Source organism: Podarcis liolepis (genome assembly GCF_965112155.1).
Source record: "Podarcis liolepis genome assembly, chromosome: 17".
Taxonomy (NCBI): Eukaryota; Metazoa; Chordata; class Lepidosauria; order Squamata; family Lacertidae; genus Podarcis; species Podarcis liolepis.
Window position 1 is genome coordinate 11,707,706 of NC_139571.1, and position 27,124 is coordinate 11,734,829.

Below are 27,124 nucleotides of genomic sequence, written 5' to 3' on the forward strand. Positions count from 1 at the left end.
GACTTTTTAGTTTTGATGTTTTGAATTCTTCCATAAAACTTTTCACATTGTTATTGCTTCTGGCCATCGTGTTGCTTTTAATATTGCTGACTCATATTTTGCAACACAGGGATTGGTTTGTTTAGCTCTCATAAAGACATAAGGAAAGCTCTGCAGGATCAGGCCAATGGCCCATCTAGTCCAGCATCCTGTTTCCACAATGGCCAACTAGATGGCCACAAAAAGTCTGAAAACAGGACCTGAGAGCTTCTCCTGTAGTTTGCAGCAACAGGCATTCAGAGACTGCGGCGGCAGAACCTGGCCACCACTGATAGCCTTATGAGCCATGAATTTGTCTATCTCTCTTTTAAAGCCCCCTCATTGACTTGGGTAGCGGTGAAGCTGCTGTCACCGGATTGCACCTTGTCCTGAGGCTCTGAAGAAGTCTTCTTCAGCCAGCCGTTCTAGGTCTTCGGGGAAGAGGGCTACCTGGCCAAATGGGCAGTTAGAGTTGTATAGTCAGGTAGAGCTAGGACTAGAGTCCATGTGACACCTTTGTTTCTGAGGTGCCTTCAGTAAAGGTAAAGGGACCCCTGACCATTAGGTCCAGTCGTGGCCGACTCTGGGGTTGCAGTGCTCATCTCGCTTTATGGGCCGAGGGAGCCGGTGTACAGCATGACTAAGCCGCTTCTGGCGAACCAGAGCAGCACACGGAAACGGTGTTTACCTTCCTGCCGGAGCAATACCTATTTATCTACTTGCACTTGACGTGCTTTCGAACTGCTAGGTTGGCAGGAGCAGGGACCGAGGAACGGGAGCTCACCCGGTCATGGGGATTCAAACTGCTGACCTTCTGATCGGCAAGTCCTAAGCTCTGTGGTTTAACCCACAGCGCCACCCGCATCCATGCCTTCAGTAGAGGTGTATAAAACTTCCTGGAATTCCATTAAGTTCTGTTTCCTAAGCTGAGCTGTAGCCAAAAGATTTTCACAGAAAACCTCTGGCCATATCAAAATCTGCTGATTTAACCTCCAGATCAATGTACGTCTGTGGGGTGGTGGTGATTACTGACTGCTATTACACACCCAAACATGAAATTCCTAAGCCCAACAGCTGGAAAAATGCATTTGCTTCCTCTCTTTCCTCCCCTTCCACGGGGCCTCTTTTCTCATGTTTCAGGCCTTCCTTGTTTTCGGTATGAAGTCATGCGGTTGGTAGAAGCTGCCGCTTTAAAAGCCATAATTGCTCACAGTTGACCCTTTTTGCAATGTACGTATGTATTTTTGTATAACTTGGTTTTTGTTATTTCTTGGGTACACATGGAATGAATGGGGAGGGGGAAATGGGGGGGGTTCTTTTGAGTTTGACAGTTTATCCATATTTACTACTGAACATGCACAAACAAAGGCAAAGAAAAATTATTTTATAATATTGTTCTTATTGTTCTTCATGCCAGAGCCATTGCTGCTACCATGGTGGCAGCAGCAGGTGCTGCATTCCTTAGAGGCTGGATAATAATAATAATATTTTAATTTTTTTATACCCCGCCCATCTGGCTGCGTTGCCCCAGCCACTCTGGGCAGCTCACAACACATATACAAGCATAACAAAACATCAAACATTAAAAACTTCCCGATACAGGGCTGCCTTCAGATAGATGTCTTCTAAAAGTTGTATAGTCCTTGACATATGATGGGAGGGCATTCCACAAGGAGGGTGCCACTACTGAGAAGGCCCTCTGCCTGGTTCCCTGTAACTTTGCTTCTCGCACTGACGGAACCAGCAGAAGGCCCTTGGAAGTGGACCTCAGTGTCCAGGCAGAACAATGGGGGTGGAGACACTCCTTTAGGTATACAGGGCCAAGGCTGTTTAGGGCTTCAAAGATCAGTGCTAACAATTTGAATTATGCTCGGAAACATACTGGGAGCCAGTATAGATCCTTTAGGACCAGTGTTATATCTTGGCGACCACTCCCAGTCACCACTCAAGCTGCGGCATTCTGGATTAATTGTCGTTTCCAAGCCACCTTCAAAGGTAACCCCACACAGAGCGCATTGCAATAGTCCAGGGGTGGCCAACTCCCAAGAAACTGCGATCAACCTTAACCTCCATGGGAACTACCAGTAGATCGCGATCGACCTGTTGGACATCCCTGTGAGTAGTCCAAGCGGGAGATAATTAGAGCATGCACCACCCCTGTGAGACAGTCTGCAGGCAAGTAGGGTCTCAGCCTGCGTACCAGATGGAACTGGTAGACAGCTGCCCTGGACACAGGATCTGCTGCCAATCTGGATCCGGCTGCCTGAGGCGCTTGCTTTGCATTGCCTTATGGGTGGGCTGGCTCTTGTTGTGACAGACACCCTCCATCAAGTTTCCTCTCCCTCAAGTGCCTTGGTGGAAGAGAGAGGAAGCATCAGCTTTGCCAAAAGACCACCTCCATCATGCACCTCCAACCCATGAACGCACTTATAATGCCAGCTGGACATTATAAGAAAACTGTCACAAAATTGGTGTCGAAGTATTACTATCCTCCCTTTCAATTTAAGATTTCAAATTTTGACTTCCTTCCCCCTCTTTATGCGGTTCATTAAATTCATTTTTTCTGTCTTCTGTATATCCAAATTCATTTAACTTACTCATTTCTTTATCAGCTATAGATATATACTCTTATAAAATGGCAGGTTGTTATATTAATCTTGCTAATGTTTTTATCTGTTTATAATTTATCTGTAAATATTCAATAAACCATTTCCATTCTTTTATAAAAAGTTTGTTATCTTTATTTCTTAATCCTCTGGTAATTTTCGCCATTTGTGCATATTCCATGGGTTTTCGTATCCATTCTTCCTTTATTGGGACTTCTGCCTCTTTCCGCTTTTGGGCAAGTAACGTTCTTGCTGCTGTAGTAGCATACAAAAATAAATTTCTATACAATTTGAGCAGTTCTCTCTCTATAATTCACATAAGGAAAGCTTCTGGGTTCTTGGTTGTTGTTTTTTACAGACATTAGTTTAAACATCTTTTCCAATTCATTATACAGGTGTACCTCATGGTACGGACGGGATCCGTTCCGGAGGCCCGTCCGTAACATGAAAAGCCCGCAACTTGAAGCGCCGCATCTGCACAGGCGCAAGGCGCGATTTGGCACTTCTGTGCATGTGTGAGCGGTGAAACCCAGAAGCAACCCATTCTGGTTGTATCTGGAGTTCTGGTTGTACCTGGAGTAACTGGAGTACTGTGTCCAGTTCTGGGCACCACAATTCAAGAAGGACACTGACAAACTGGAACGTGTCCAGAAGAGGGCAACCAAAATGGTCAAAGGCCTGGAAACGATGCCTTATGAGGAACGGCTAAGGGAGCTGGGCATGTTTAGCCTGGAGAAGAGGAGGTTAAGGGGTGATATGATAGCCATGTTCAAATATATAAAAGGATGTCACATAGAGGAGGGAGAAAGGTTGTTTTCTGCTGCTCCAGAGAAGCGGACACGGAGCAATGGATCCAAACTACAAGAAAGAAGATTCCACCTAAACATTCGGAAGAACTTCCTGACAGTAAGAGCTGTTCGACAGTGGAATTTGCTGCCAAGGAGTGTGGTGGAGTCTCCTACTTTGGAGGTCTTTAAGCAGAGGCTTGACAACCATATGTCAGGAGTGCTCTGATGGTGTTTCCTGCTTGGCAGGGGGTTGGACTCGATGGCCCTTGTGGTCTCTTCCAACTCTATGATTCTATGATTCTATGGTACTACCGGGTTGCCGTGGGACGTAACACGAAAAGACGCAACATGAAGCGGACGCAACACGAGGTATGACTGTATATCATTTCCCAATACAGTGGTACCTTGGGTTACATACACTTCAGGTTACAGACACTTCAGGTTACAGACTCTGCTAACCCAGAAATAGTACCTTGGGTTAAGAACTTTGCTTCAGGATGAGAACAGAAATCGTGCTCTGGCGGCGCGGCAGCAGCAGCAGCGTGAGGCCCCATTAGCTAAAGTGGTGCTTCAGGTTAAGAACAGTTTCAGGTTAAGAACAGACCTCCGGAACAAATTAAGTTCTTAACCTGAGGTAGCACTGTAAGCTTTAACCTTACTACAAGACCACCACATATGATAAAAAGAATCTTATTTCACTTGACATTTGCAACATGTATTTGATTTAAATTTATACATTTTTGCCAATTTGAGATTAAGAGTCTCATGCTCTACCAACTGGAGAGTCGTTAGGTTCCTCCTTAACTAGCTCTTACCAGTTTGATGGTCTCATTGGTAATGTGCCTAATCTAAATTCCACATCGCTCCCCTTCCCCACATGACTCAGGGTGCACTGTGAGGACCACTGATCAGGAATCTAGCTGTTTCCTAATTGCCTTGAATGTAAGAGATCAACTGGCTTGACTTTAATAGTAAAATTAGAAAAACACTATCGTTTCAGGTGTTGGTCATTTTTACTCCATGAAGAGGACAAGGAGCAGCAGAGGCGGGGGGGGGGGGGGAAGAAAGGCAATAGAAAGGCCAACACAATTTGAATTTCCTTTGTTCCCACAATGCTTCCTCCAGGGATGTTCCACCTTATTCCAACATTAGTTACAACTGGCTCTTGGCTCCTTTTGATCACAGCCCAGGCCTCCGTTGGTGGTGAAGTTCACCATAAACCACCACCCACAACTAACAGGGGAGGCCACAGGCCTTGGAGTCCTTCAGAACAAGCATCGATGGGCAGAGTGTTCCAGGGTTTTTAGAAAATGTGCTCACCACGGATAACAATTAGTTCTGAAAATCACCTGGTTCCTTCTCTCAAACACCCCACGACGTCTTTTAATGGCAGGGCTGTACTGCATTAGATGAAATTTGGGGACATAAGCAGAGGGATATAAATCCAGGCATCGCTTGAAGAGCCAAGGTCTCTGCAGAAGTCGCAGACATTCCTGAACTGCTGCAAAGCCTTGCAAGGATGAAAATTGTGCTGATTCTTATTATGTTTGCTGGCACCTGCTCAGCATATTCTAAGTACAAGATTCCTGTACCCATTCCGGTGGTGCCAGACTTGGATCTAAAGAAGGTAAACAGCAACATTTTTCTCCTTCACTTATAACTAGGGATGGTGACAAATTTATCAATAATCGAGCTTGCACAGCCTTGTTCACCTGCTTACAGACTTTGCAAGCTGACTGTGCCCCCTTTATAACCCACCTGTTTCTCCATGGAGCGCAAGGTGATGTACATGGTTCTCCCCTTCCTCATTTAATCCCCACAACAACCCTATGAGGTAGATTGGGCTGAGAGGCAGTGACTGTGAGCTTCATGGCTGAACAGGAATTCAAACCCTGGTCTCTCTCATGCCCTAACCCAGTGGTTCTCCAAGGCTGTGTTGTGCCACACTGGTGTGGCAGGAGAGGATGGCAAGTTTAGCAGGAAGAATCAAGGACCAATAAAGAAACATTTCAGTGTAGTGTTTGTGTGGGGGGGAGAGAGTGAGAGAGAGAGAGAATATAAAACCAAAAACAGTATCCACACCTCTCTTCAAGAGTTTTGGCTACTCTATAGATCTCCAAAATATTTTTTTTCTGTTGCGCCAGCACCGGAGGAGGAAAACACTTAGAAACATAGCAAAGTTACAGATAGGTAGCCGTGTTGGTCTGCCATAGTCAAAATAAAAAAATTCCTTCCAGTAGCACCTTAAAGACCAACTAAGTTAGTTCTTGGTATGAGCTTTCGTGTGCATGCACACTTCTTCAGATACACTGAAACAGAAGTTGCCAGATCCTTCTATATAATAATAATAATAATAATAATAATAATAATAATAATAATAATAATTTATTATTTGTACCCCGCCCATCTGGCTGGGTTTCCCCAGCCACTCTGGGCGGCTTCCACAGAAACCAAGAAACACTAAAATATCATACATTAAAAGCTTCCCTGAATAGGGCCGCCTTAAGATGTTTTCTGAATGTCAGGTAGTTGTCCATCACCTTGACATCCGATGGGAGGGCATTCCACAGGGCGGGCGCCACCACCGAAAAGGCCCTCTGCCTGGTTCCCTGTAGCTTCGCTTCTCGCAATGAGGGAACCGCCAGAAGGCCCTCGGCGCTGGACCTCAGTGTCCGGGCAGAACGATGGGGGTGGAGACGCTCCTTCAGGTATACTGGGCCGAAGCCGTTTAGGGCTTTAAAGGTCAACACCAACACTTTGAATTGTGCTCGGAAACGTACTGGGAGCCAATGTAGGTCTTTCAAGACCGGTGTTATGTGGTCTCGGCGGCCGCCCCCAGTCACCAGTCTAGCTGAGCTATATAGTGAGAAGGTGGGGAGGGGTATTACTCAGAAGGGTGGTGGGAATGGGAGATTGGCAGATAGCTGAGATGAGCCTGTTAACGACTCTTAACGACTGCAATAGGTCCTACAGGAAAAGGCATGGGGTGAGAAGGTGAAAAATGGCTTAGTCATGTATAATGAGATAAGAATCCAATGTCTTTGTTCAAACCAGGTCTCTCCATGGTTTTAAGTTTGGTAATGAGTTGCAATTCAGCAGCTTCTCTTTCCAGTCTATTTCTGAAATTCCTTTGTAGTAAAACAGCTACTTTGAGATCTTGTAAGAATGTCCTGGGAGATTGAAGTGTTCTCCTACTGGTTTCTCTGTTTTGTGATTCTTGATGTCTGATTTATGTCCGTTTATTCTTTGTCGTAAGACTGGAAAGAGAAGCTGCTGAATTGCAACTCATTACCAAACTTAAAACCATGGCTATCTGCCAATCTCCCATTCTCACCACCCTTCTGAGTAATACCCCTCCCCACCTTCTCACTATATAGAAGGATCTGGCAACTTCTGTTTCAGTGTATCTGAAGAAGTGTGCATGCACACGAAAGCTCATACCAAGTACTAACTTAGTTGGTCTTTAAGGTGCTACTGGAAGGAATTTTTTTATTTAAACATAGCAGAGTTTCCAAAAAATAGACTGGAGGCAATTGTACTTCATCCAGCAGAGCTTTACTGGTGCTGAAGGAAAATAAGCATAACGGTCACAAATCCAGAACATTCAGGATTGGCACAGTCCATTAAAAAAATCCAGTTGCGGCACTTAAAACTTACAAACTTATAATAAGTCTAAACCTTAACACTACAGCATACAGAACACCATACTGTACTAAACAGATAGAAAAGAGAAAACGAGTGAAGCGCAGGCTCCTCCTGGTCTTACTATTATGGTCAGTATTATCTTGACAAAAGGATAACAGAACCAGTTTCAACCAGCTGTGCTCAGCTTCTCTGAAGGAATAAGCCAAACAAAAACCTTCTGCCGCTTTCTTTCACAAAGAGAAGGAACCTTCTAGAACCCTCTTGAACTAATCAGAATAGGAAAGATCTCTACACATCAGATCAATACTTTCTGTACTAAGAAACATTGACATTTTCAACTCTGACAAATACGAAAGTTCAGAAAAGAGAAGTGCTTCTTTGTGTTGACAGAATAAGAGTTTGTTTGTCTCATGTTACACCTAATAAAAATGAGATTACCAAACAAATGCAAGCTCACACCTCTCACTGAGTTTGTAAACATATGTAAGGTACATATGTAAGAGGCTCGTTTATAATTATATTGTTATAGATTGGGGGGGACACCCCCCAAACCCTAGAAACTAATAAATGGTGGGATTTTGATTATTTGGGATGTGAAGGGAGAACTACAAGCTGTAAAGAGATTCCTGAGCTAGCCTATGCAAAATGACCTGGCCAAGCCAAGGCCGTTAAGAAGCATATCAGGGCCATTGAGAGTCATTGGCGATGCAAAAGCAATGTCCTCCTGCCTTGCCCTGAGGTGTGAACAGAGACTGGGCGTTTGGAGGGTTTGCCAGGGTAACTGGGTGTGAGGTGACAAGGAAAGAGAGTTTTTAGCAGGGTTTTCTGGGAAGAAGAAGGAAGAAGAAAGAGTGGTATCCATCTTGGGAAGGCTGGCTTGGGGAGATGCCTTGGACTCTAGGGCTGCGCCCCTGTGGGGCACAAGCCCCTCTTGAAATGATCATGCTGTAAGATCTGGACTCCCTCCATGCAGACTGAAGGAGTAAATATGTGAATAAATCATATTTTCACAGCATCTTCAGTTCTCTTAAGGAGCACAAACCCTAGGTGAGTGCCTGGAACCTGCTTGGCAGAGTGTGGGGTGGCACCCAACTACTCTAAGAATATTTTGGGAACGAGTCATGTTCCTATGTAGCATTGTTTTATATGGCCATACCTTAGTTCTCAAACGCCTTGGTACTCATAGGTTTTGGCTCCTGAATGCTGCAAACCTGGAAATAAGTGTTCCGGTTTGTGAACGTTTTTTGGAAGCCGAATGTCTGGCGTGGCTTCCACTTGACTGCAGGAAGCTCCTGCAGCCAATCAGAAGCCTCTCCTTGGTTTCCGAACGGTTTTGGGACTTGAACGGACTCCAGGAACGGATTAAGTTCAAGAACCAAGGTGCTACTGTACTTATAAAGTAGTTGTGTTCTGTGTTAGTAATCAAGCACTGCTAGGAGTTGCCTCTTTTTGTTTTGCGATGTATTTCTTATCAATTAAAAAAAAAAACTTGATGTGACTTGAGCAAATTTTCATTCTGAAAGTGTGGCCCAGAGTGGAAAGCCTGAGACCACTATGCCACTTTAGCTACCAGCCTACAATATATATAGAAATGTCTTTCTCAACAACACAAAAACAGTAACACACAAACAAACATCTTCTTTGTAGCTCGCCGGTAAGTGGTTTCCTATTGCAATGGTACAGTATAGCAAACAAAAGAGACCATTCTTTGGCTATTCAATGGAGCCCCAAGAGGATGGAGGACTGGTCTTCAACATTTATTATCCATGGTAAGTCTGCTTCCGTTGCTGTGATCATGATCTCCCTTCACGCAGCACAGAATAAGGGGAAGGGTCCTGAGGCTTTCAGCAGGGAGGCTAGGTCGTATACCCAGGACTTTACCTGGACAGGCAGAGACCCCCCCCCCAAGCCCTAGGCATCCCCCGGGAGGAATAATGACACCTGACAACATGTTATGGGATTAAAATTGGCTACAATTTTATTAAATTCTCAGATGTAGGAAGACCTTGGCTTAGGCATTGGGCGTTTATCCCTCCCAGTCCCCAGCCGGGGATCTGGGGAACATCAGGGTTATCCAAAGTGTGTGGGGATTGGGCAGACTCTGGAGAACGTCTGTTCAAGCAGAGAGCCCACCCCCCATTTCGCCGCGTCGTAGGGGAGAGCACTGACAACCCATTGGCCTATGGCCAGTGCCTCCCCTCAAAATAACTCCTTTAACGGGGAACCCTGGAATTTCCGGCGCAGGGGGGGCGTGGGTCACCGCTTCACGCCTCCACCCCCAATTGAGGGAAGATAGACTAAAGGATTCCGCCCAAGGCATACACAGTTGTGACGTTTTGCTACGGGGAAGGCGAAACCTGCCAATGCAGGGGAATTCCTTCCCGGTCCCTCAACGGTGGCCATCTAGGACCGCAGCGGCGCCTGCATAGCTGTAAAGAAGAAGATTAAACTGCGAAAGAAGGCATAAATTGAGGGAGGGCAGGGTGGGAGAAGTTCAGGAGGACCAACAGGTAAGTTACACCGTCTATTGTGAGTGTGGGCGGTCCTAACTATACCTGGGCAATTCCCTTGGCAACGTGCCCCCCCCCAGCCAGGATTGGCTGATTGACGAGGCTAGGCGGGAACCTCCAGGTATCCAGCTTGGGGGGGGGGGAGTGGTGAAGCCAACTACCTTGCCGGGGGGTCTAGTACAGTGGTACCTCTGGTTACGTACTTAATTCGTTCCAGAGGTCCGTTCTTAACCTGAAACTGTTCTTAACCTGAAGCACCACTTTAACTAATGGGACCTCCTGCTGCTGTTGCGCCGCTGCCACACAATTTCTGTTCTCATCCTGAAGCAAAGTTCTTAACCTGAAGCACTATTTCTGGTTTAATGGAGTCTGTAACCTGAAGCGTATGTAACCTGAAGGGTATGTAACCTGAGGTACCACTGTAGTCCGGGGGGGGGCACTGTGCCCAACCACGCAAAAGCCACCCCCCAGTTAATGTGGGGAGCGGTCATTTTGTCTGAGGTCCAGCCTTAGCTGTATCCCTGGTCCCCGAAAGTCAGTTACATCAGCTGAGATTCTGAATGTCTATTGGGCAGCTTCCAGTTGCTCCCTCTTCTTCTGAAACTGGGCAATGCCCCCCCCCAACTCCAGGACTGGCCAACTCCAAGCTGCTGATGGGGATAATGTCACAGAAAAAATTGTTCTTTTGGGGGGGGGATGCTGGGAAGGGGAAGGAGTGCAAAGGTCAGGGCCATGTTGGCAGGCTGGGACAGAGGCCTAGGGATGGCTGGGAGGATGCCTTGGATTCCAATGTTGCCCCACTGTGGGGAACAAGCCTCCTCCTGAGATGACGGTGTGGTCAGATTTGCAACTCCTCCATCTAAACTCATTTTAACTCCATCTAAACTCTATTTAAAAGGCTTCTACTCTGCAGCCTCTTATAGTTGTTTTATCTGCGAATCTTTTAGCTCTTATGCTCTTACAGTTGTTTTAACTGTGTGTCTTTGTTGGTTTTTTAGCTCTTATCTGTTTTAATTATTAGTTTTTTATCCATCCATTATCTGTGTTTAATCTTGTATTTTATTAGGATGTTTTATGCCTGTTTCCTTGTCCTCATTTGCCCTAACAATTATCGGTGAAAAAATCCTAACTGCTATTTTATCTATATGCTTTTTTAATCCTGGTCTGTGACCGTAATAAAGTTCATTCAAGCTCAGGTGTAAATTTACACTCAGGTGTAAATATGTGTAATTAAACCATATTTCTTAAAGGCAATACAGCGTGATTCTCAGAGGAAACACGGCCCTGGCTGAGCACCTGGAACCCCTTTGAAATCTTGTGCTGAGATTGGGGGGGTAGCAACTTCACAACCCTGCCTTTCTTTCCAGGGATGGACAATGTCTGAGTAAAACAGTTGTTGTACGCCCTGTAAAGCAGGCCAAATTCGATAGTGCAGGTAAGTATAATAGATTTCTCCATTATCTCCATCCAAGCCACCCCCCCACCCCCTGCCCTCAAGCTCCAGCGAACCTGGGAGAGCAACTTTCCAAGTTCGCTACCAGAAACAGAAGCAGATTTCTCTTCCTTTCTGGATTGAGTTAGATGGATTTCTCCTGAGAGTTAGAAGGGCCTGAATGGAATATTTGGCTTCTCTCAATTATGTATACCCCGCCCATCTGGTCGGGTTTCCCCAACCACTCTGGGCGGCTCCCAACAGAATATTAATAGTAAAAAAGCGGCAACATCAAATATGAAAAACTTCCCTAAACAAGGCTGCCTTCAGATGCCTTCTAAAAGTCAGAGAGTTGTTTATTTCCTTGACATCTGATGGGAGGGCATTCCACAGGGCGGGTGCCACTACCGAGAAGGCCCTCTGCCTGGTTCCCTGTAACTTGGCCTCTCGCAGTGAGGGAACCGCCAGAAGGCCCTCAGAGCTGGATCTCAGTGTCCGGGCTGAACGATGGGGGTGGAGATGCTCCTTCAGATATACTGGACTGAGGTCGTTTAGGGCTTTAAAGGTCAGCACCAACACTTTGAATTGTGCTTGGAAACGTACTGGGAGCCAATGTAGGTATTTCCTCTGTCTCCAAACTGCAGTAATGTTTCCTTAATTAACTCTCCCCTCCTGTGGTTTCCTGCAACTGGTATTCAGAAGCATTTCTTCCTCCAACTGTGGAGGCAGAGCCATTGATAGCCCTCTCCTCCTCCACAAATCTCTCTTGGGGCAGTGAGTTCCATAGTTTAACTATGGGCTGAGTGAAAAAGTGCTTTCTCTACCCCCCCACCTTTCTTTTGCATCTGTGGAAGTGACTCCCATGCCTGTTAATGGATCTTTTGCGGCTCTTTTTCAATAGATGGGTGGACAACAGTACACTTCGTGGATACAGATTATGAGACTTACCATACCATCCTCTTCAGAACAGTGCGTTCAGGCATTCTACAGCTCTTTGGTATGTCTGGAGACTGGCCCGTGGGAGCTTGTTTGGGTGCCATAGGTTATGATGGGCACACCTGTTGTGCCCATCTTTTGAAAATTTTGCCCTTCCTCCCAGTTTGTCTAAGGAGATGTAAATACCACCACTAATTGCCAATAGAGTAATCCACCCCCACCCCCGCCACTAGATTTGTCAGAATACTTTGAGCATCTTGATAAAATGTCAGCAACAAATTTGCCACTATCTACTGGCAATTTAAACCACAGAGCCTACGGCTTGCCGATCAGAAGGTCAGTGGTTCGAATCCCTGCGACAGGCTGAACTCCTGTTGCTCAGTCCCAGCTCCTGCCAACCTAGCAGTTCAGATAAATAGGTACCGCTCCAGCGGGAAGGTAAACAGCATTTCTGTGCGCTGCTCTGGTTCACCAGAAGCGGCTTAGTCATACTGGCCACTTGACCCAGAAGCTGTACGCCGGCTCCTTAGGCCATTAAAACGAAATGAGCGATGCAACCCCAGAGTCGTCTGTGACTGGACCTAATGGTCAGGGGTCCCTTTACCTTTACTGGCAATTCAAATTTTCGTCCCCACGGCAACCCTGCGAGGCAGAGTAGCTAAAAGTGCTGGTTGGCATGCTCTGTGCAAATGTGCCTCACAAACCCCTGAAGGTTGCATCAGGATGGGACAATTCAGAATGGAGAAGGAACACTGCCCAGGCTTCTGGTTTTTCATTTCAAACCTCCTCCTTCTGAAGCTGTTCTTTAAAAAAGGGGGAAGGGAAGGAGTCAGGCAAGAGGTATTTGTTAAGATACTTAACAGCGTGATGCAGCAGCAAAAAAGATCTAATGCAAATCTCAGCTGCATCAGCAGATGTATTGTGTCCAGATCCAAAGAAGTCACAGGACCACTCCATTCTGGCTTGGTCCAAACACACCTGGAATACAGCGTCCAGTTCTGGGTGCCTCAATTTAAGGAGGATATTGACAAGCTGGAATGTGTGCAGAGGAGGGCAACCAAGGTGATCAAAGGAATGCAAACCAAGCCTTACGAGGAATGGTTGAGGGAGCTGTGTATCTTTAGCCTGGTAAAGAAGAGACTGAGAGATGATAGTCATATTCAAATATCTTAAGGGCTGTCACATGGAAGAGGGAGCACGCTTGTTTTGTCCTGCTCTGGAAGGTAGTTCTCAAAAACAATGGCTTCAAGTTACAAGAAAAGAGATTCGGACTAAACATCCGGAAGCACCGTATTTTTCGCTCTATAAGACTCACTTTTCCCCTCCTAAAAAGTAAGGGGAAATGTGTCTGGGGCTTATGGAGCGAATGCAGGCTGCGCAGCTATCCCAGAAACCAGAACAGCAAGAGGGATTGCTGCTTTCACTGCGCAGCGATCCCTCTTGCTGTTCTGGCTTCAGAGATTCAGACTATTTTTTTTCTTGTTTTCCTCCTCCCAAAACTAGGTGCATCTTGTGGTCTGGTGCGTCTTATAGAGCGAAAAATACGGTATTTTCTGGCAGTGAGAGCTGTTCGGCAGTGGAACAGACTCCCTCAGGAGGTTGTGGACTCTCCTTCCTTAGAGGTTTTTAAGCAGAGGTAGGATGGCCCTCTGTCATGGATCCTTTATCTGAGATTCCTGCATTGCAGGGGACTAGATGACCCCAACTGTACCATTCTATGATCTATCCTCCTGCACTATGATGCTGATTCTCAATGCCAACTCCTTGTTTGTGTCTTAAGGCAGGGAACTGACTGTGTCAGATGAAGTGAAAGAAAAATTTAAAACTTTGGCCAAAGATATGCAATTCGATCCAGATGCAATCATCTATGTATCCGAAACTGGTAAGGGCAATTAATGCTTAAGATTTTCTCCGCCCTGGTTTGAAGGTATGGTGATGATGATGCTAGCCGCTTGGACTCTAGAGATCAGCAGGTATTATTAGAATCTGGATATGAAGCCTGATAAGGAACAGTTGAGGGAGTTGGGTGTGTTTAGCCTGGAGCAGAAGAGATCGAGAGAGGATGGGATAGTCCTCTTCAAATGTCTCCTGGGCTGTCACATGGAAGATGGAGCTAGCTTGTTTTCTCCTGCTCTGGAGGCTAGCTTCTGAACCAGTGGATTTCAATTACAAGACAGGGGGTTCCAGCTAAACATCAGGAACTACTTTCTTACATTATTATGATTTATTAAATTTGAAGATCTCGGGACAGTTCGCAGTACAGTGGTACCTAAGGTTATAGACGCTTCAGGTTACAGACTCCGCTAACCCAGAAATAGTACCTCGGGTTAAGAACTTTGCTTCAGGATGAGAACAGAAATCACACGGCAGCAGCGGGAGGCCGCATTAGCTAAAGTGGTGCTTCAGGTTAAGAACAGTTTCAGGTTAAGAATGGACCTCCAGAACGAATTAAGTTCTTAACCCAAGGTACCACTGTATAAAAATACAATATAAAAAGATAAAAATACATAATAAAAAGGAGAACAATAACAAAACATACCCTAAGAAACCTAAGGCCCATGGGCCAGAAGCAGCCCGTGGAGGTTGTTTGACCGGCCCACGACCCACCCCCGAACCAAGCTGCCCGCTCACTAAACCGGCGCAGCGCAGGGACTCACTTCCAGGGTGCTGTAAATCGCGTCTGCGCATGTACAGATGCCGGAAATCACATCTGAAAGACGCTGAAAATCATGGGTGTGCCCGCTCACGTGCATGCAGAATCCAACCCACAGATAGATCTCCATGGGACCGATCCGGCCCAGGCAAGATAAACCTTGCTGACCCCTGCCATAAGCCATCCCTCCCACAAACACATGTAAAAGGACATAGACTGTTCATCAGCCCAAGGCCTGGCTGAAGGGGAACATTTTTGCCCAGTGCCTAAATAGATATAAGGGTGGTTCCAGCCAATCCTCCCTGGGGAGAATGCCCACAGAATGGGGAGCCACTGCAGAAAAGGTCCGTTCTTGTGTTGCCACCTTCCAGACCTTTTGTGGAAGAAGCACATGAAGAAAGGCCTCACATGATGATTGCAGGATCCAGGTTGGTTCATGTGGAGAAAAGCGGCCCTTGAGGTTTTATCAAGAGAAGGTTTTCCCCAAATGTAGATAAGCATTATGGAGACTTTAAAAAAGAGAAAACCCTACTGATATCTGACAGCCAGTCTATTGTTGGCTATGGAACAAAATAATAATAATCCTGATCTTGTTCTGTGCGCTGGACCCAATCCCACATCTTGCTCACTCATTAACCACATTTCTTTTCATCCACAGAGCTCTGTGCATAAGAAGATCTGAAAAAGGTATGATAATTAGTCCTCTGCACACTTACCTGGGAGGTCATAAGCTTTATTGAATTTGGTGGTGTTTACTCATGAGTAGACACATCTAAGGTTGTGCTGTGAGTCCCCAAGGAAGAAGCACCCTACTCTGATTTGACTCCAGCTCTGCAGGATCATATACAGGACACCATACCTTAAAGCACATTTAAAAGGGTTTCAGGTCACAACTGAAAGGCGATACCCCTCCCTTGGGGAAATCCCAGCTGCGTAACCCACCCCAAAGGATCCTGGGAATTGTGGTCTCCTCTCAGAGCTACAACTCCACGCACTCTGAACAAACCTCAGTTCCCAGGATTCTTTAGCGTGCTTTAAATATCCTTGAAATACAAGATGTGTAGTAATAATAATAATAATAATAATAATAATAATAATAATAATAATAATAGTACTTATACCCCGCCCGTCTGGCCAGGTCTCCCTAGCCACTCTGGGCAGCTCCCAACAGAATATTAAAAAATGATGATAAAAATGATAAAAAATGATAAAAAATCAGACATTAGAAAGTTTCCTAAACAGGGCTGCCTTCAGATGTCTTCTAAAAGTTAGTTAGTTGTTTATTTCCTTGACATCTGAAGGGAGGGCGTTCCACAGGGCGGGCACCACTACTGAGAAGGCCCTCTGCCTGGTTCCCTGTAACTTCACTTCTCGCAGTGAGGGAACTGCCAGAAGGCCCTCAGAGCTGGGCCTCAGTGTCCAGGCAGAATGATGGAGGTGGAGACGTCTCCTTCAGGAATACTGGGCCGAGGCCATTTAGGGCTTTAAAGGTCAGCACCAACACTTTGAATTGTGCTCGGAAACGTACTGGGATCCAATGTAGGTATTTCAGGACCGGTGTTATATGGTCTTGGCAGCCACTTCCAGTCATCAGTCTAGCTGCCGCATTCTGGATTAGTTGTAATTTCCGGGTCACCTTCAAAGGTAGCCCCAGGCCTCAGGCAGAAGTCTCCATGAACACTGATAATTTTAGCTGGTTTAGACCTGGTACCTTGTATATGCAGAACGTGTTCTCTGCCTTGGAGCTAAACCACCCACCCCACCCTGGCGAGTGTCCAAGAAAGGGTGTTTGCTTCATACGAAATGATCTTGGCTGTGGTGTATGGGCAATGGATTAGGGGAACAAGGTTGGTCCCCTAAATGTTCCCCTGGCGCCTCCTTCCCAAAGCCCAGGAAACCTCTGCCCAGCTTAGGGAGGGAGGCGTTATGGTGCTCTGGTAGGTCCAAGAGCCATCCTGCCACCTTCCCAAACACCACCTGGGTTTCCGAGGAAGGCTCCAGCATCTTGCCAGAGCCCTGGTGCTTCCTTAAAATGTTTAGTCGCTTGTCCCGTTAGATTCACAAAATGTTTAGAGCTGTGCATCCCCCCAGAAAAAAGCACTGGCTTTGCCCATCATCACCTCTCAGCATGCTTGTTTGTGCTTCTACAGGGGAATGGAAGGCGGCACAGACCCCTCCAGCATCCAACTCATTCCGACATTGACACCTTCCTGCTGATTTGCTGATATTATTATTATTAATTGATTTTATATACCACCCTATACCCGGAGGGTCCAGAGGAATACAACTGCAACCTTTGTGGGTTTTCTCCATGGGCCGAGGCCCCCACCTCTTGCTGTGATAACGGGATCTCTTGTCTTTTGCAATTCCATGCAGAAAGCCAAAAATAACATGGGAAAGATGTCTGCGTGAGGATGGGGATGGAGGAATCGTCCTGGAATCTGCCTCCTGCATTGCAAATACCAACTACCATTGTGAACCACTCCATTTGGAAAGAAAACTTGAATCATTTGCATCAGATAAATATTCATAAATGGTATTCTAATCACATAAGTGGTACTGTTTTCTTGTCTGTTGGCCTAAGAGGAAAAAAACTATTATGTGTACACCCCAAATTCATAGCACTATATAAAAAGGAAAATTCCTGGATTCTGAGATCCAGGCTTGGGGCAAGCACTCTTTGGTGAGAGAACTCCAGTCGAGATCACAAAATGCGCAGCAAAGTAAATCATGGAAATATAGGTTGTTGGACCTTTAAAATATGCTCTCTACAGTGATTGCCAAAATGTCCCCATTGGGGGGGAACCTTTCTAAAGTTTCCTTCTTCCCCAAGGAAACCACAAGCTTGGAAAATAAAACATAGTTTACTTATAAACTCTTCAAAGGCCAGGTTCATGGACTTCAGAAAATTGCATAGGCAGTAAAACCTGTCTTAGTTAGAAAGTAGTGGAACTTCCTAAATTTCACAATTCACAAAATGCCTCTGAAATGAAACAGCCTCTCTCTTTTTCTAATTTCAAGATGCTGAACCCAATAATGATAATAAACTTTGTTGACTGGCTCCTGTTGAGGAGATACAAAGATGGTCATGTATAAACGACCCAGTCCACATTGTGTACATGATTTCATTTGGCAACGTTGCATTTCAAACTCCTGATTGCACCATATGGTGCCATATCGCATCATACACACCAACCCCAGGACCGATGGCATGCAGTTGAGTCATGACATCTTGGCTTTATTATCTCTGACATAAGAGATAGGGCAAAAGACAGGGCAAAAGAAATGGACAGTAGCATAACCAGTTCTGCACAGTGAAGGACTTCCCATTCCCAGCGGCGGAGCAAGCCAATCAGGCACCTGGGGCAGCGTACATGCCCTGCGCCCAGTGGTGGGGCCAGTCACCCACAGGGCAGGGCGGGGCCAGCCAGGGCAGGACGCTCCACTGGGCCTCCGAGAAGCCTGCCTGCCTGCCTCCTCCCACTCAGCGATCTACAGCTGAGGGGGAGGCAGATGGCAGACTGTTTGGGGCAGTGAGGAACCTGCGGGCAGTCAAGCCAATCCATCACTCCCAAGAGAGACGCGCGGCTCAGGCACGCTGCAGGCCCCACAATGAGTGCTGCCTGCCATTTTGTCACCCGCCAGTAGTGACACCCTGGGTGTCCTGCCCCCACTGCCCCCCTTTCTCCGCCCCTGCCCATTCCCAAACCTCTGAAAGTATAGTCATACCTCGGGTTGAAATTGCTTCAGGTTGAGCATTTTCAGGTTGTGGTCCACGCCTACCTGGAAGTAACGGAAAGCCTACCCCAAGCCATATTGAGGTTGAATCCTGACAAGATAAGACAGAAGTACTGTTTTGGGGGGACAGGGGTGTGGGGGACTCCCTGGTCCTGAATGGGGTAACTGTGCCCCTGAAGGACCAGGTTTACAACCTGGGAGTAATTTTGGACTCACAGCTGTCCATGGAAGTGCAGGTCAATTCTGTGTCCAGGGCAACTGTCTACCAGCTCCACCTGGTATGCTGGCTGAGACCCTCCCTGCCTGCACACTGTTTCACCAGAAGTGGTACATGCTCTGGTTATCTCCCACTTGGACTACTGCAATGCTCTTGACATGGGACTACCTTTGAAGGTGACCCGGAAACTACAACTAATCCAGAATGCTGCAGCTAGACTGGTGGCCGGGAGTGACAGCCGAGACTATATAAAACCGGTCATAAAGCATCTTCATTGGTTCCCAGTACCTTTCCGAGCACAATTCAAAGTGTTGGTGCTGATTTTTAAAGCCCTAAATGCCTTGGCTCAGGATACCTGAAGGAGCGTCTCCACCTCCATTGTTCAGACCGGACACTGAGGTCCCCCTCTGAGGGTCTTCTGCTGGTTCCCTAATTGCGAAAAGCGAGTTTACAGGGAACCAGGCAGAAGGCCTCCAAATTGGTGCCAAAGTATTACTACCCTCCTTTTCTGCCCCTGCGCCTTTCCTCTTGTGCATCACATTCTTTTTTTTAGATTGTAAGCCTGCAGGGACCAGGGCTGCCTTATCTTAACTGATAGTATGCAAGCTGCTCTGGGAACCATTTTTGTTGTTCTTGTTGAAAAGCCTGGAACAAATGCTCTCAGAAAATAAACAAAAACAGTCTGTCAGACCTGCTTGAAGAAGAAGACTGACCCTGACTGGTGCACAGATCAGCAGCAATAACAAAAGTTGGCCAGGAGTGGTGACTGACATAGGGGAGCAATTCAGACTCAAGGTGTGCTGTGAGGACCACTGAGCAGGAATCTCACTGTTTCCTAATTGCCTTGCATGTAAGAGATCAACTGGCTTGACTGTAATAGTAAAATTAGAAAAACACTATCGTTTCAGGTACTGTAATTTTTACTCCATACAGTGGTACCTTGGTTCTCAAACTTAATCCGTTCCGGAAGTCCGTTCCAAAACCAAAACGTTCCAAAACCAAGGCACACTTTCCCATAGAAAGTAATGCAAAATGGATTAATCCGTTCCAGACTTTTAAAAACAAGCCCTAAAACAGCAATTTAACATGGATTTTACTATCTAACGAGACCATTGATCCATAAAATGAAAGCAATAAACAATGTACTGCAGTCACACAATCAATCAATCAATCAATCAATCAGTAGCTGAACTGGGTTCCACACAGTCACAAAAACCAAAAAAGAGCCTAAAAAAACAAAAAAGCAAAATAAATAACAAAGACAAACAGACCTCAGCATAACACTCAAAACGGAAGTGTGGCACTCAAAACAGAAGCATAACACTCAAAATGGAGCACGTTCGCCTTCTGAAAAAAGTTTGCAAACTGGGACACTTACTTCCAGGTTTGCGGTGTTTGGGTTCCAAGTTGTTTGTTTTGTTTTTTTAAAATAATTTTTATTAACAGGCCAATCACATCACATTATCCAAATCACATTAGTTCCAAATTATACAGCCAAATTTTAAATTTTGTTGGGGGTGCCCATACATCAAGCTCCGCGCGAGTCCAAAACTCCGAACGAGTCCAAACATCACTTATATTACTGCTTTAATTAGACAGTTCTATCCAGTTCAATCCAGATAGTTCTTTATTACTTTCTTTCTCTTCTTGTTGTTATCGTATATTCCTTTCTTTGCGATCTCTGATAATTTTCACAAGCAGATTGAAAACAGGCATCCTCTGTGTGGGTTTTGTACTCTTCAAAGATCATATCGCTCAGGGACAGCCTCTGTTCAATGCTTCCATAAAAAAGTTAATCTTCGGTCTGTCCTTTACTTTTCTCAGGCTTGCCAAATAAATCAAATGAATCAGGAGGCTCTGTCAGATCAAGCTTGCGTTCCAACATTCCTTCTCTTTCGAACGATCCTGATTCTCCTCCCCCTGTCCTTCTTTCTCCGGCAAGCCTGTCTTGGCGAGACGCCATTTTTTAACTGCGTCATAAAGATTTTCTTCTTTCTCACCGTTCACCAATCCTCTCTCCTGTTATAATCCATCCCACACAGTTCTTGAAATCCTGATTGTGATTAATAAAAACGCAACAATCTTCTATCTGGGGTGAAGGGTTATTAATATCACATCGTGCAAAGAAAAAAAAAGTTTTTTCCTCCACCCCCCCCTTCATTCCAAACATACAGTCTCCCAGTGGTGATTCATCAGAAGATTTACTTATCCATCCGTCACTCCCGGTCACAGAGATCCATAAATCAGCAGTCTTATCCTCGAACATTACTTGATGTATGTGCTTCAGCTTCATTCCAATCATATGTTTCCAATTATAATTCCGAGCTGAAGCTAACCAGCATGTGCTAATTGGAATCGGCGTCAGGAAGATCTGACTTCACCGAGGGCTCGTGCCAAGTGTTCGGCACCCCCATCTCTCGGATCAGGGGGTGCATTGTGAACACTGCTGGCAAAGGCAGTGCCCCCCGTCTCCTGGGGGGGGGGGTAGGAAGACTGCATACTTCCCATAGCAGCCCCTTAATTACCTCGTATGGGTCAGAGAGATGTTATTGTCGGCCATCTTCCAACGCGCCACCTGGTGGCCCCCCGGGTTCCAAGTTGTTTGAGTACCAAGGCGTCTGAGAAACAAGGTACCACTGTACTGTATTTTGACTTGGATGGGTCTCTATGCCCATAACAAGACATGATTTCAACAACAAAAGATTAGTCCTGGGGGTTTGGAGCAGATGGACCCCTGCTATCTCCAAAAGGAGAAGCCAACGCAACTTGAATTTCCTTTGTTCCCACAACACCTGCCCCAGGGATGTTCCAGGTGAGGAATGTGGTCTGGTGATGCAAACCTTATTCTAACATTAGTTAAAACTGGATCTCGGCTCCTTTTGATCACAGCCCAGGCCTCTGTTGGTGGTGAAGTTCACCATAAACCACCACCCACAACTAACAGGGGAGGCCACAGGCCTTGGAGTCCTTCAGGACAAGCATCGATGGGCAGAGTGTTCCAGGGTTTTTAGAAAATGTGCTCACCACGGATAACAATTAGTTCTGAAAATCACCTGGTTCTCTCTCTCAAACACCCCACGACCTCTTTTAATGGCAGGGCTGTACTGCATTAGATGAAATTTGGGGACATAAGCAGAGGGATATAAATCCAGGCATCGCTTGAAGAGCCAAGGTCTCTGCAGAAGTCTCAAACGTGCCTGAACTGCTGCAAAGCCTTGCAAGGATGAACATTGTGCTGATACTTATTGTGTTTGCTGGCACCTGCTCAGCAGTTCCTAAGTACAAGGTTCCTGTACCCATTCCGATGGTGCCAGACTTGAATATAAAGAAGGTAAACAGCAACATTTTTCTCCTTCACTTATAACTAGGGATGGTGACAAATTTAGCAATAATCGAGCTTGCACAGCCTTGTTCACCTGATTACAGACTTTGCAAGCTGACTGTGCCCCCTTTATAACCCACCTGTTTCTCCATGGAGCGCAAGGTGATGTACCTGGTTCTCCCCTTCCTCATTTAATCCCCACAACAACCCTATGAGGTAGATTGGGCTGAGAGGCAGTGACTGTGAGCTTCATGGCTGAACAGGAATTCGAATCCTGGTCTCTCCCATGCCCTAACCCAGTGGTTCTCCAAGGCTGTGTTGTGCTACACTGGTGGGGCAGGAGAGGATGGCAAGTTTAGCAGGAAGAATCAAGGACCAATAAAGAAACATTTAAACATTTCAGTGTAGTATGTATATATAGCATTGTTTTATACAGCTGTACCTTAGTTCTCAAACACCTTGGTACTCATACGTTTTGGCTCCTGAACGCTGCAAACCCGGAAATAAGTGTTCCAGTTTGCGAACATTTTTCGGAAGCCGAACATCTCATGCAGCTTCTGCTCGACTGCAGGAAGCTCCTGCAGCCAATCAGAAGCCGCTCCTTGGTTTTCAAACAGTTTCGGGAGGCGAACGGACTCCAGGAACTGATTAAGTTTGAGAACCAAAGTGCTACTGTACTTATAAAGTAGCTGTGTTCTGTGTTATTAATTAAGCACTGCTAGGAGTTGCTTCTTTTCATTTTGCAATGTATTTCTTCTCCTTCTCCTTATTAATAATAATAATAATAATAATAATAATAATAATAATAAACAACTTGATGTGGCTTGAAAAAAATTCCATTCTGAAAGAGGGGCCCAGAGTGGGAAGTCAGAGACCACTATGCTACTTTAGCTACCAGTCTACAATATATATTAAAATGTCTTTCTCAATAACACACAAACAAACCTCTTCTTTGTAGCTCACTGGTAAGTGGTTTCCTATTGCAACAGTACAGTATGACAAACAGACGAGAGAAGTCTATGGCTATTTAATGGCGCCCCAAAAGAATGGAGAACTGGTCCTCAAAATTGATGTTCCTAAGTAAGTCTGCATCCACTGCTATGATCATTATCTACCTTCACAGTATAAAGGGAAGGGTCCCGAGGCTTGGCCTGTTGCCTACCTACCCCTGTCTCTTTCAGCAGGGAGGCTAGGTCGTACACCCAGGGGTCCAGCCTTAGCTGCCTCCCTGATCCCTGACAATTACATCAGCTGAGATTCTGAATGTCTATTGGGCAGCTTCCCATTACTCCCTCTTCTTCTGAAACTGGGCAATGGGCCCCACAGAACTACAAGCTGCTGATGGAGATGATGTCACAGGAAAATTTGTTCTTTTGGGGGGGGGGTGCTGGGAAGGAGAAGGAGTGGAAAAGTCAGGGCCATCTTGGCAGGCTGGGACAGAGGAAACCATATTTCCTAAAGGCACTACAACTTGATTCTCAGAGGAAACATGGCCCTGGCTGAGAACCTGGAACCCCAGTGAAATCTTGTGCAGAGATTGGGGGAGGGGGCATGCTGGCTGGGTGGGGAAGCAACTTGACAACCCTGCCTTTCTTTCCAGAAATGGAGATTGTCGGCGTAGAAGAGTTGTTCTATACCCTATAAACCAGGCCAAATTTGATACTGAAGGTAAGTTTAATAGATTTCTCCATTATCTCCATCAAAACACACACATCCTTCATTTTGCATCTGTGTGACTCTCATGACTGTTAATGGATCTTTTGTGGCTCTTTTTTCAACAGATGAGAAAACTACAGTACACATTGTGGATACAGATTATGAGACTTACCATATCATCCACTTCCTAATGGAGCATATGGGCATGCTACAGCTCTATGGTATGTCTGGAGCTTCTTTGGGTGCCCTTGGCTACAATGGGCGCACCTGTCAGCTTTTGAAAATCTCACCCATCCTCCCAGTTTGTATAAGGTAGGCATAGGCAACCTTCTGCCCTCCAGATGTTTTGGACTACAGTTCCCATCATCCCTGACCACAGGTCCTGTTAGCTAGGGATCGTGGGAGTTGTAGGCCAAAACATCTGGAGGGTCGAAGGTTTCCTATGCCTGGTCTAGGGATATGTAAACACCACCACTAATTGCCAATAGAGTAATCCACCACCACCCCACAGCTAGATTTGTCAGAATAATTGGACCATCACGATAAAACGTCAACAACAAATGTGCCTCACAAGCCCCTGAGGGTTGCATCAGGATGGGACAATTCAGAATGGAGAAGGAACACTGCCCAGGCTTCTGGTTTTTGATTTCAAACCTCCTCCTTCTGAAACTGTTCTTAAACAGTGGGCGGGGAGGGAAGAAGTCACACAAGAGGTATTTGTTAAGATACTTAACAGCGTGATGAAGCAGCAAAAAAGATCTAATGCTAATCTAAGCTGCATCAGCAGAAGTATTGTGTCCAGATCCAAAGAAGTCACAGGACCACTCTATTCTGCCTTGGTCCAACCACACCTGGAATACAGCGTCCAGTTCTGGGTGCCACAATTTAAGGAGGATATTGACAAGCTGGAATGTGTGCAGAGGTGGGCAACCAAGGTGATCAAAGGAATGCAAACCAAGCCTTATGAGGAATGGTTGAGGGAGTGTTTATTTTTGCTTGCAAAAGAGACTGAGAGAATATATGATAGTCATATTCAAATATCGAAAGGACTGTCACATGGAAGAGGGAGCAAGCTTGTTTTCTCCTCCGGAGGGTAGGACTCAATCCAATAGATTCAAGTTACAAGGAAGGAGATGCGGACTAAACATCCGGAAGTATTTTCTGACTGTCCAACAGTGGAATGGACTCCCTCAGGAGGTTGTGGACTCTCCTTCCTTAGAAGTTCTTAAGCAGAGATTGGATGGCCCTCTGTCATGGATCCTTTATCTGAGATTCCTGCATTGCAGGGGACTAGATGACCCCAACTGTACCATTCTATGATCTATCCTCCTGCACTATGATGCTGATTCTCAATGCCAACTCCTTGTTTGTGTCTTAAGGCAGGGAACTGACTGTGTCAGATGAAGTGAAAGAAAAATTCAAAACTTTGGCCACAGATTTGCAATTCGATCCAGAAGCAATCGCCTATGTATCCGAAAATAGTAAGGGCAATTAATGCTTAAGATTTTCTTCGTCCTGGTTTGAAGGTATGGTGATGATGATGCTAGCCGCTTGGACTCTAGAGATCACCAGGTATTATTAGAATTTGGATATGAATCCTGATAAGGAACAGTTGAGGGAATTGGGTGGTGTTTAGCCTGGAGCAGAGGAGATTGAGAGAGGATGGGATAGTCCTCTTCAAATGTCTCCTGGGCTGTCACACAGAAGATGGAGTTAGCTTCTTTTCTTCCCTGTTCAGGGAAGTTTTTAATGTATGACATATTAGTGTATTTTTGGTATTTGTTGAAGCCGCCAGATGGGCGAGGTTACAAATAATAAATTATTATTATTATTATTATTATTATTATTATTATTATTATTATTATTATTATTATTTCTCCTCTGGAGGCTAGCTTTTGAACTAGTGGATTCCAATTACAAGAAAGGGGATTCCAACTAAACATCAGGAAGTACTTTCTTACATTATTAGGATTTATTAAATTTGAAGATCTTGGGGACAGTTCACAGTATAAAAACACAAAAATACATAACACATAATAAAATACATAATAAAAAGGAGAAAAATAACCAAAAAAACCCACCCATAAGCCATCCCTCCCACAAACACATGTAAAAGGACATAGACTGTTCATCAGCCCAAGGCCTGGCTGAAGGGGAATGTTTTTGCCCAGTGCCTAAATAGATCTAACTGTGGTTCCAGCCAATCCTCCCTGGGGAGAATGCCCGCAAAATGGGGAGCCACTGCAGAAAAAGTCCGTTCTTGTGTTGCCACCTTCCTGACCTTTTGTGGAAGAAGCACATGAAGAAAGGCCTCGCATGATGATTGCAGGATCCAGGTTGGTTCATGTGGAGAAAAGCGGCCCTTGAGGTTTTATCAAGAGAAGGTTTTCTCCACATGTAGATAAGCATTATGGATCCTTTAAAAAAGAGAAACCCTACTGATATCTGAGAGCCAGTCTATTGTTGGCTCTGGAGCATGGCCCATAAGGAACATAATCATCATCATCATCATCATCATCATCATCTTTAACTTGTTCTGTTCCCTGGACCCAATCCCACATCTTGCTCATTCACTGACAGCATTTCTTTTCATCCACAGATCTCTGTATATAAGAAGATATGGAAAAGGTAAGATAATTAGTCCTCTGCACACTTACCTGGGAGGTCATAAGCTTTATTGAACTCAGTGGTGTTTACTCATGAGTAGCCACATCTAAGGCAGTGGCGGAGCTTCATGCTCCAGCTCCGGGGGACAGAGAGCAGGCAGGGATGGGGCTGGCTTGTGTCCCAGGGGCTTTAAAGGTCAGCACCAACACTTTGAATTGTGCTCAGAAACATACTGGGAGCCAAGGAAGATTTTCAGGACCAGTGTTGTATGGTCTCAGCGGCCACTCCCAGTCACCAGTCTAGCTGCCACATTCTGGATTAGTTGTAGTTTCTGGGACACCTTCAAAGGTAGCCCCAGGCCTCAGGCAGAAGTCTCCAAGAACACTGATAATTTTAGCTAGTTCAGACCTGAGACCCCTCCAGCATCCAACTGAATCTGACACTGACATCTTCCTGCTGATTTGCTGATATCATTATTAAGATTATAAGGATTTTATGTACTACCCTCTACCCAGAGGTCCCAGGGCAGTTGTCACCTATGGCCTGGAGAGTAGGAACATTATCATTTGAAAACATTGGCAGATCAGGCTTTTGTTAAATGACCAGGAGCAGGGTCCAGAGCAATACAACTGCAACCTTGTGTGGGTTTTCTCCATGGGCCAAGGTCCCCACCTCTTGCTGTGATAACGGGATCTCTTGTCTTTTGCAATTCCATACAGAAAGCCAAAAATAACATGGGAAAGATGTCTGCATGAGGATGGGGACGGAGGAATCGTCCTGGAATCTGCCTCCTGCATTGCAAATACCAACCACCATCGTGAACCATTCCATTTGGAAAGAAAAATTGAATCATTTGGATCAGATATATATTCATAAATGGTATTCTAATCACATAAGTGGTACTGTTTTCTCTTCTGTTGGCCTAAGACAAAGAAAACTATTATGTGTACACCCCAAATTCATAGCACTATATAAAAAGGAAAATTCCTGGATTCT

General features: G+C 45.5%; 1 protein-coding gene across 3 annotated transcripts; it reads left to right on the plus strand.

The window, feature by feature from the left end:
• The first annotated feature begins 4,829 nt into the window (after positions 1-4,829).
• LOC310697122 (prostaglandin-H2 D-isomerase-like) lies at positions 4,830-27,024 on the plus strand. 3 transcript variants are annotated; one of them, XM_083483460.1, is made up of 7 exons: positions 4,830-5,039; positions 8,705-8,826; positions 10,935-11,002; positions 11,901-11,996; positions 13,716-13,817; positions 26,121-26,149; positions 26,848-27,024. In XM_083483460.1, the coding sequence occupies exons 1-6, from the start codon at positions 4,932-4,934 to the stop codon at positions 26,132-26,134; spliced, it is 510 nt and encodes a 169-aa protein (XP_083339586.1). In that variant the 5' UTR covers positions 4,830-4,931; the 3' UTR covers positions 26,135-26,149; positions 26,848-27,024. The 3 variants fall into 3 exon arrangements, with proteins under 3 accessions (XP_083339586.1, XP_083339587.1, XP_083339585.1); XM_083483459.1 differs by lacking the exons at positions 4,830-5,039; positions 8,705-8,826; positions 10,935-11,002; positions 11,901-11,996; positions 13,716-13,817 and adding exons at positions 21,576-21,874; positions 22,824-22,945; positions 23,466-23,533; positions 23,647-23,742; positions 24,901-25,002; XM_083483461.1 differs by lacking the exons at positions 4,830-5,039; positions 8,705-8,826; positions 10,935-11,002; positions 11,901-11,996; positions 13,716-13,817 and adding exons at positions 21,566-21,874; positions 22,824-22,945; positions 23,466-23,533; positions 23,647-23,742.
• The last annotated feature ends 100 nt before the right edge of the window (positions 27,025-27,124 follow it).

What these genes read in the sequence shown, in the direction of transcription:
- LOC310697122 (XM_083483460.1), top strand. Translation starts at nt 4,932, where the DNA reads ATGAAAATTGTGCTGATTCTTATTATGTTTGCTGGCACCTGCTCAGCA. An exon ending in TTCAACATTTATTATCCATG is followed by an intron (nt 8,827 to 10,934) that starts GTAAGTCTGCTT and finishes CTTTCTTTCCAG; the next exon opens with GGATGGACAATGTCTGAGTA. An exon ending in GGCCAAATTCGATAGTGCAG is followed by an intron (nt 11,003 to 11,900) that starts GTAAGTATAATA and finishes CTTTTTCAATAG; the next exon opens with ATGGGTGGACAACAGTACAC.